At 51.1% G+C, this 9842-nt stretch overlaps 1 protein-coding gene across 2 annotated transcripts in view; it reads right to left on the bottom strand.

Moving 5' to 3' along the window:
* Positions 1-540: 540 nt before the first annotated feature.
* The window catches only part of Scara3 (scavenger receptor class A member 3), a 32964-nt gene continuing 23662 nt past the window's right edge, over positions 541-9842 (bottom strand). For both annotated transcript variants that reach the window (XM_026783265.1, XM_005355501.2), the window contains one exon: positions 541-2332. In XM_026783265.1, the coding sequence (XP_026639066.1) occupies positions 1881-2332 (452 nt within the window). In that variant the 3' untranslated portion in view covers positions 541-1880. The remainder of the gene's footprint in view (positions 2333-9842) is intronic.

Below are 9842 nucleotides of genomic sequence, written 5' to 3'. Positions count from 1 at the left end.
CTGTTTTTGCAGGCCCCTTGGAGAAAGTCTGGCCTTGTCTTTTCCTCCTTTTTTGTTCTTTTTCTTTGTTTTAGAGACAAGTGGAAGCAGGAGGCATCCCTCTGGACTCTGGGCCTGTTCTATTTTCTATTTTCCAGTCTCACTGTAGCCAAGTAACTACAGGGTCTAGCTGCAAGTTTTAAGGATTTTCTTCACCTAGAATCTAAGAATTACGGCTGAAGGGTAAGGCCCATGTGTGGCCAATCTTAGGTCCTGTTCTGTTAGACCTTGTGTGACCAGAAGATGCTGGCCAGGGAAAGGAGACGGGTACAGAGAGGGGACCCACTATTTCCAGCTTGGCCTTGCCCTTGGTGGTAATTTCTTAGACTCTTGTTTGAATTTCTCTGCCAACCACTAGAACACCCAGAGGATCTCAGTGCCCAGATTCTGCAACAGAACCCTTGGCAGTGTTTCCCCCCATTGAAGGTCAGTATGATATGGATCCCAGAAGGGATTACTTCCTCAGGCTGGGTACAAATACTAGAAAACACATCCCTCCTGGAAACAGCTCTTTACTGGGTCAGTGATACTGCGTCGTGTGATATTATCATATGTAGACAGGACAATTATACAGCAGGGGGTAGGTGGGTCATGCAAGCCAGTTGCACACTGATGTTGAGGATGAAGATGGCACAGAGGCTTTGGGCATGAAGAAGACAGGTCTCTCTGAGGCTGTACAAGGGAGCAGACAGTGCTGTCCTTTGCCCAGGACGGTCTAAGTCTGCTGGAGTCTGAAGGAGCAGGGCAGCTTTATGGAAAGTGACTGGAGACAACGCAGGCCTCTCCCAGCATCCCTTTCTGCCAGTGTATGCGAGAAGTTCATGAAAGACGAGAAGTAATGTCAAAGGCTCCTTGTGCATGTCCACGCTCTTCCCATGCCTGGTCCAGCTTGCTGCTCACGTGGGCAAGAGCTCCAGTCATCTTAGGTCATGGTGGGGTGAGGTCAATGTGCATCTGTGGATAGGACAGCCAAGAGTAGGAGGCAAGAGCTACCCTGTTATCAGGGGTGGACCCTGGAACAGCTTCTTCCTCCCTGGCCACCACAGGGAAGCCCCGTGAGAACATGGCATGGCAGCCTAGGTTGAACAAGGGATGGCTTCACAGAGAGGCTTCATCCCTGCCTTGTCCTTCCACCTCCATCCCTGCGGTCTTCCTGGGAGCTGGACAGCAGGCAAGCAGAATGTTCTGGGACCTGCAGGCTCTCTCCCTGCCGATGAAACCCTGCTTGGGTTCTTTCCAGGTCACTCCTGAGGTGCAGAGGTAAGGCTGAAGAGAGGAATGTTCTGAACTTGTCAGAGGCCCTAGCACGGGGCCTGAGAATGCCAGTCAGTCAGAGTTCTCCTGCCCTGTGTGGAGCAGGGCAACTCCCCGTGACTCTGTTCCCATGGCTGTTGGGAGAGGCTCCCTGGAGTCTCATCTATAATGCCCCAAAGGTTTCCCTGGATTATTTTCAAGACTAGAAAGAAGCTTCTGGTTAGCATGGGTGTTAAGTCACTGCAGAGACTGAGCTGGTTACCATCAGAGAGGTCTAAGACATTCTTCCCCAGGTAGCCACCTCCCCAGGAGGCTGTCATGGGGTTGTGTGTCTTCTTCCCTCTCCTTCTAACCAGCCATGGAAACCTAGTAGGTGCCCCACCACTGGCCAGCAGAGAAATGGGGTTGGGCAGTGAGCTGTTTCCCTATGGTACAGTCATTATCGGGGAGCTTAAGGCTAGACAGTCAGTTCTAAGAGACACCCTCATATCAAGACCAAAGAACAATAATTGTCTGTAGATAGTAGGCCCTTCTGGTGCTTTCTCTGACCCCAACCTGCATTGCATCATCAGGCCCAAAGACCTTCTTCAGTAGGGGCTCTGGTTCCCTGGAGGGCCTGGAGGCCCAGGTAATCCAGGGGGACCCTGGATGCCTGGTTCACCCTTAGGCCCTGTGGCCCCCCGTTGGCCTGGTGAGCCTGTCTTTCCTGATATCCCTGGTTTTCCCTGAGGCCCTGAGGGTCCTGGAGACCCTGGGGGCCCGTCTGGCCCTGGGGGCCCCACATCTCCTTTGGGGCCTGGCTGCCCCCTTGGCCCTCCAGTGCCATAGCTACCCTTTGCGCCTTTGAATCCTTGAAAGCCGCGGGGGCCAGTTGGCCCTCTTTCTCCCACAGGTCCTGGCTCTCCAGGCTGCCCCTGAGGACCCTGTGGTCCTGGGGGCCCCAGGCTGCCAGAATCCCCTTTCGGTCCTCTGCTACCAAGAGGTCCTTTTGTGCCCGTATCTCCTTTGAGTCCTCTTGGTCCTGGAGGGCCGGGGACACCTAGGGTTTGGATAGAAGAAGAGACATGTCACTCATGAGGCTTTCCACAAGCAAAGTGAGCACAGGGGCAGCTGAGGTTCAGACAGGAACTTGGCCCAGGGCTGCCACTGCTGGGCTCTTAGGTGATCGCTTTACTGTTGCCGGAGTCGGGACTGGACCAGCAGGTTCTATGCATCATGTGTCACTGGGCCTGGTGGACTGCTAACACTCCCAGTTCTTGCATCTAGGCTCTTAGGAAGCTTCACACACACACACACATACACACACACACACACACACACACACACACGCGCGCATAGGAGGGAGGTGGGAAGCATAGTAATCCGAGATGCTCCCATTCTGCCCCAGGGCAGCGTGACCTTCTATGCCTCCTGGGATTTTGACTGCTGTTTTCACTCCCTGCCCTACCTATCCTGTGACCTCTTGGGCCTCTAGGATCAGGGGTGTGGAATCTGGAACTCAGAGGAAAAGGTAAGGAAAGGAGTAAGACAGAAGCATCCCACAGAAAGGGCAACCTCTCCACTCTGGCCACTCCCACCTCTCCTAGGAGCTTCCAAAGCTGCTGCTTCAGGTCTTTAATCTACACAGAGAATTCAGTGCAGCCAAAGCCAGCACTGGAGGTGTATCTCCTGGACTCCGATAAACCAGCCTCAGAAAGACAAGAGTCATTTCTTACATCTTAGCGCTGGGTATAGAGCCTTGCATGCAGTCAGGAGAATTTGTGAGAAGAGGGCGTGTCTAAATCTCCGGACCCTTATTATGGGCCTGATGATGGGAAAGAGACATAACTTTCATCATGGCAACCATGCCAGGAGTTGAGTGGCTTCCCATCACCATACCTGTCTGTGTAAGTCTGAGCATCACCACTTCTCAGATCTCTATCAACTCTGAGGATACGTGGCAGAGAGTAGCCGCCACTCCGCCAGGGCATGCGGAATGCCTTAAGGCCACGGGTGACAGACTATGGCCTGAAGTGAGGACAATTGTGGAGAGAAGAAAGGCTGGGTACAGACCTGTTTTCTTCTGTGAGCTCTGTGTGGGTGAGGGCTGGGGTGATGGAAACTGTGAGCCCCAGAGCCTGATTCAGCTCTCTGTGAGAGCTCAGCTGGCACCCCCCTTCGCAATGCAGTTGTCAGGAGTTTCTGAGCTAGGCGGGATCTAGTCGGGCTCCTTCAACTGAAATCTGGAGAGTGAAGTGAAAGCCCGTTGCAAGGCTGGGGGTTGGTCCTGTTGGTAAAATGCTTGCTGTTTTGAGGTTCTGAGTTCAATTCCCAGAACTTGTGAAAAAGGCTGGGTATGGTGGCCTGTGCCTAGCACTAAGGGCTGGGGGTGGGGGTGGGAACAGGTAGATCCCTTGAGTTTGTTGACCAGCCTAATTGTCAAACTCCAGGCTAATGAGAGGCCTTGTCTCAATAAACAAACAAACAAACAAAAAACAAGGAAAATGTCTTCTAAGGAATAAAACCTGAGGTCCACATCTATAGACACAAATGGATTCACAAGGATGTGTGCCCCCTGTCTCTCTCTCTCTCTCTCTCTCTCTCTCTCTCTCTCTCTCTCTCTCTCTCTCTGTGTGTGTGTGTGTGTGTGTGTGTGTGTGTATACAATTAGAAGGGCTTCTTGAAGACCAGACCTCAGTGGGATTGTTGAGGGAAAGAATGCTGTGCGTTGAAAGCTGAGAGCTCTCGAAGTTGCCAGAATCTTACTCCGTGGTCCTGGATCACCTTCATCCCAGCTGATGTGACCCGCTTGCCCCTTGCCCCCTGCCCTCTCCTGTTCCCTGCATCTCCTTCTCAAAGTGTTTTTATGGGGAGCCAGGTCAGTGAATATCTATTATGACCTAAACTGGAAACCAGAGCCTGCCAGTCAGCCCCACTAGAGCCAATAAAAAGCTTCAGTCAGCTCTTGCCACCGCCTGCCATGGGACAAGGTTCCACCTCAGCTCACGTGGCATGCCAGCAGGGTGGTTGGGGCCTGAGGACAGCTGGCGGGTGATGGTAGCAGCCTGGCATTAGACAAACCTGGAGACAGGATCTGCTCTTTTATTCCCAGAGAGTCCCTCACTGCACAGTTACCCAAGCCGATGCCCACCTCCCCCGGCCTGGCAGGTCTGTCTGGGAACTGGCAAAATCACAGTGCCTGTCCCTATTCTGCTCCTGGCATCTGGGCCAGCTGAGATTTGGAGAAGCAGAGGGCCATTCACCAGTGGAGAGGCCCTGTGAGGCTGGATGGCAGATGGAGCAATACTGGGCAACCCTTCCCCATTCCAAAACTCAGAGTTCAACGGAGAGCAGTACTAAATACCATCCGTGCATACGACTGAGTTAATACAGCACATACAGCTTAAGCTGTTCTTAATATAACCTTGAACAACTGAAAGTCAAACGCCCCGTGGCTCTACAGTGCCTTGTCCCGACCTCAGCCCTATTACTGGGTGGGCATTTGTGCCATGCCTCTGTCCCTGCTCCTTCTTGGAGGTTCCTTTGGATTCATCTTCTTCCTGTCATGGGAACAGGCTGCCCCAGAGACTTCCCCAAGTCCCCTTATTCTCCACTCTTTTTGACCTTGGGTGGAAGAGACTGCACCCCGCATTCAGTCTGAGGATCTCATAATGAGTGTGCTATACCCTGCCCCCAGGCCGTCTGATATACCTCATCTTCTCACTGGAGCCCATATTGTACAGTGCCACTGTCTCCTGGAAAGGGCCTCTCCTCCTCGACCCAGAGGAGCCCAGCAGCCACTGTGAGGGTATCTAGGCTCTCCCTGTCAGTAGCAAACGAGAAAGCGCAGAGACAAAAGGCTGCCTGCCCCCCTGCAACGCTGCTCATTCCCTGGGCATCTTTCTAGGGCCGATCCAAGTCGTCTTTCCCCAAGGGAGGACTGTGTGCCCATCATGCTTGGGGTGGACAACTGGGCAGCAGCCTCAGCCTTAGACACACCACCCATTCCTCTGTACCAAGCATGAATGCAAGCATAATCTAGAAAAGAAAGTCCACCTCTTTCTCTATGCATGCTCTCGTGGCCACCACCGCTGTTTTATCCCGGGGAACCAGGATGAGTCTGCAGCAGCAGGGGCCTGGGGAGAGCAAGCAATGGGCTTCTTTTCCAGGCTTCCCCCCACAGCTACCACTGCTGCCCTCAGCACCCCCTAAAAAGGATTTCTGGGCCTCTTTCATCCAGTCTGGAGCCATCTGAAGGGGGTGGGGGCTCTAGAATCCTTCTCTGAAGACCGCCGAGGGCTCCTTAAAGAGTAAGGAGAGTCAGGCATGGTGTACAGCTACCATCTGAGCAAAGATGGGGGAGGGGGAGCTCGGGGCCATCCCGGGCTACATAGAGTCTGGCTAGTGAGATAGTAAGAGCTTGTCTCAAGAAAGAGCACTTGCTTAGCATGTACAAGGTTCTGGATCCCATCCTTGGAACTTCCATGAAAACAAAACTCGTGGACGGGAGCTTGGAAAGGTTCCTTTCATAGATGCTCAGATAATCACAAGGATTGTGAGACAGGGGAGCCCGTCTATCCCGGGACGAAGGAAGGTAACAGCCGGCAGTTAGCACAGTGGGAAGGAAGAGGACTCAAGGCTGAACCCAAGGCTCTAATGACCTGTCAGTAGTGATGGGGCAAAGGAGAGGAGAGCGCAGAACCACTCTGAGCAGCCAAGAAGCAAACACCGGCCTGGTGGCTGAGGTGAGGAGCCCCAGGGAGGCCCGTCATTATTCAGGAAGCCACAGGCTATAATTAGGCTCTTGGGCCCATTAGGAACCAGCCACAACTGACTGCATGTCTGAGGTAAGCAGAGTGGGTGGTGGTTCTGTGGTCCATACTCAGGATTAGGGAAGATGAAAGAAATGGGAGTGGCCAGAAGAATCTAGTATCTCAAGGAATCACCCTGCCCATCCATGGTGGAGTGAGCCACTGGTGGGAGGGGCCCCACTGTGGCTTGCATGGTCAGCTCACTAAGACGGAAGGAACTGAAAATGGAAGAGATGGTTCCTTGAGTGTCTAGCCCAATAGAAGATGCCCTGTACTGAACCCTGAGATTTAGGTTGGAATGCCAGCTCTGGCACTGGCATGTTAGGTGGCTGGGTTTGCCCCCTCCCTCTGTTCTGTGTCTCCATTGACCTCAGTCACAGACTTTCGGTCCTAGTTGCGATCATCAAAAGAGCGCCCGGAAAACGCTGATGGGGTCATACGTCTGCTGAGGGTGGGCTGGCATCATGTACCAGCCTACACTGCCAGCCTAGAGTAGGAGAACCGTTGGCGACGATGCAGAGCATCTTCCCGGGTGTTCTGGAGTGACGCTAAGGACCGAGATCCCGGGAGAAGCTCTCTCTGGTGCCAGCCCGACAATCTCTGCTGCTTCTCCTCTCAAATCACTGGAGAATGACCATTCTGTATTATAGAGACGCTGACAACCCAATGGAAGAGGGCAGCTAGGGCACCAAAGAAAACTCTCAGCAGCTTTACAAGGCTGGGCAGGCAAAAATGGGGCTCACAGTTCCTGGTCCCTCCTCACTGTCATCTGCATACACAGCCCCTGTGCCCAAACAACTATTTTTCCCTTCTTTAAAATAAAATTATTTTCCGAGTGGTGTTGGCACACACCTTTATTCCCACTACTTGGGAGGCAGAGGCAGAGGCAGAGGCAGAGGCAGAGGCAGAGGCAGGGGCAGGCAGGATCTCTGTGAATTTAAAGCCAGCCTGGTCTACAAAATGAGTTCTAGTACAGCTAGAGTTGTTACACAGGGAAACCCTGTCTTGAAAAACCAATATGTATGCATTTCTCTCTCTCTCTCTCTCTCTCTCTCTCTCTTTCTGTTTATTCATTGTGCATGTGTAGTGTTTGCATGCATGTGTTTGGAGGTCAAAGGACATCTTGCTGGAGTCAATTTTTCCTTCAGGGCCTAGCTATTGAACTCAAGTTACCAGATTCGGCAGCAGGCACCTTACTTAACCTGACAAGGCTATCTCGTCAGCTTTGGTATTCCCTTTTAAGCATGCCAAATTCTGAATCCTCGTGGGTTGCAGCAGGATATAGCAGGTGGTACTTCAATTCCGTGCCCACTCGGCATCGCCCTCCATTCCTACTCTCAATTATTCATTTATTGAGCAAGCACTCCCAGAGCGCCTTCAGGGCCCACGGACTGTTCCACAGCTGCAATAGGAAAAGGAGCTTACGTCATCAACAACTGCACTTTGCAGAGATGCCTTACATTAAGACACCCTTTTAGGTTCCTGTTATTGGTGTCACTGAACCTCACAACGACCCCATGTGGTACTGGCAGGACAGGTATTAATGATGTCGTTTGTTAGCGAGTTTTAACTGTCAACTCGACACAACCTAGAACTGTCTGTGAAGACAGTTTCAATAAGGAATCATCAAGATCAGGCAGGTCTGGGGGTGTTGTTTTGTTAATTTATGTACGGAGGCACAAAGACTTGTGGGCAGCCCCATTACCTAGGCAAGGACTTCTTGCCTAGGTATAAGATCAATATAAGAAAGGAGAAACCTAGCTGAGAGCGGACACGCAGTTAAGCGAGTAGGCCTGCGTGGATTCATTTCTCTCTGCTCGTGACTGCTGCTTGAGTTCCTGCCTTGACTGCCCCTCCGAGACGGGCTGTAATCTGGAATTGAAAGCTGAATCGACCTTTTCTCCCCTAAGTTGCTTTCAGTGAAAGCAACAGAAATTAAAGTCAGGCCACAGCGGGCGAGGAGACGGAATTGAAAGTGATGAAGGGTTTTACCATCACTCAGCTAATGAACAGTGATTGTTTTTTTGCCTCTAACTCCAAAAGGATAGGCCTGTGGTCCTAGCAGAGACACTGTCTAGCACAGGCATTGTCTAACACAGACATAAAAATTATCCTAGAGACGAGGGAAGATAGGGTTCTAGGAGAGAGGCATAACCAGCAGGGGGGCACCACGGAGTTTCTGTTTCGTAAATGGAGGCTTGGAATCAGAACTGGAAGGGGCTGGTCCTACCCCTTCATTTACAGATGACAGAGCACAGTTGGAGAGATGAAGCAAATTTGCCTAAAGTCCCAGAGCAAATTATAACCCAGCCTCCTTTCCTTCAGGAGGTGCTCGGCAGCTCTTTCACTGCCTGTGGCACCGCCAGCGCCCTACCTGTGATCTAACAATCAGCTCTACACTGGCCAAACAGTGGTTTACTGCCAGCTCCAGTGTCACAGCCTCAGGGTCAGGCCTGTCTGAGGGTGAGGGATTAATTTCCTCTAGGGTGGGGTGTGCAATTTACCTGGAAAGAGTCTTCCAGATAGGAGAAGTTGTGCATGCGGTGGCTTAAAGATCAGGAGGCATGTTGGCCAACAGACACACTTAAGATTGCACCATGGGGCCACACACATGCATCCTCTCAGTGAAATGATGAGGGAAACTTTCAGTTCTCATGGAAACAGCTCTGGGCTTTGTTGTAAACATAAAATGAAACAATAATTAAACATGTTCTCCCCTACCCCACCCAGCCAATCTATATCAAAGAGAAAATAAGCTCAGGGGAGGAGAAGCATGAAGATGTCGAACTGAGGATCCCATGTACTAAAACAGATGTCCCTCTGTGCTTCAGATGTGGTTTTGCAATGACAACTCTGCTATGATCAAGGCAGCAGCAAATGTCAGTCTCCAAGAACTCCTCTGGGCGCTACTGGCTCTCTCCTCCATTTGCTATCCCTTGCCCTAAAGCAGGACCTAAGTAGAAATGTCTGAGGTATTTGCTCTCAGCACCTCTTTTCCTGAGTGGACAGTGGACACATCTTTGAAGAACTGAAGTAGGGCACCAGTAGTGTATGTGTGTGTGTGTGCATGCGCGCGCATGTGTGTTTATGGCTTGTGTGTTTATGCATGTGTGAGCATATGTGATGTGGAATTCCCCTCTGTGTGCTCAAATATGTTTTATTAGCATTGGCTAATAAAGAAGGGGCCAATACCAAGTGTCTTTCTCAATTGATCTCCAGCATCTCGCTGGACCTGGAGCTCATTGTTTTGGGTAGACTGGCTGCTCAGTGAGCCAGGAGTCATCTTGTTCCCATCTCCCCAGTGCTGGGATGATAGGTGAACGCTGTCTCTGTGTAACGCTCCTGGCTTTTATGTAAATACTAGAAATTGAATTCAGGTCCTCGTATCTGCGCAGCAAGCACTTTACCGCCTAAGTCATTTCTCCAGTTTCTAGGATTTTCAAACTCTCGTGACCTGCACACATTGCTTGACCATACTCTTTTGTTTTAGGCTACTACTTTGTAAGGTACAGTCACACCAGTACCTACTTTTTCCACTCACAAAATACCCCTTTTCTGTAGAGTATATGTCCAAGGGCTCCAATGGATGTGTGAAATCACAAATAGTAGTAGACCCCAGATATACCACCTGTCTCCCTGTATACACACACCTATGAGAAAGTTAGTCACATCTCTCTCAAACTATGCAGTTTTCTTCTTAGTATTTTTAGACCATAGTTGGTCATGAATAGTTTAAAGACAAAATTGCAATGGCGGGGG

This window comes from Microtus ochrogaster, chromosome 17, assembly GCF_000317375.1.
Source record: "Microtus ochrogaster isolate Prairie Vole_2 chromosome 17, MicOch1.0, whole genome shotgun sequence".
In the NCBI taxonomy this organism is placed as follows: Eukaryota; Metazoa; Chordata; class Mammalia; order Rodentia; family Cricetidae; genus Microtus; species Microtus ochrogaster.
This window is presented reverse-complemented; position numbering and strand designations above follow the sequence as displayed.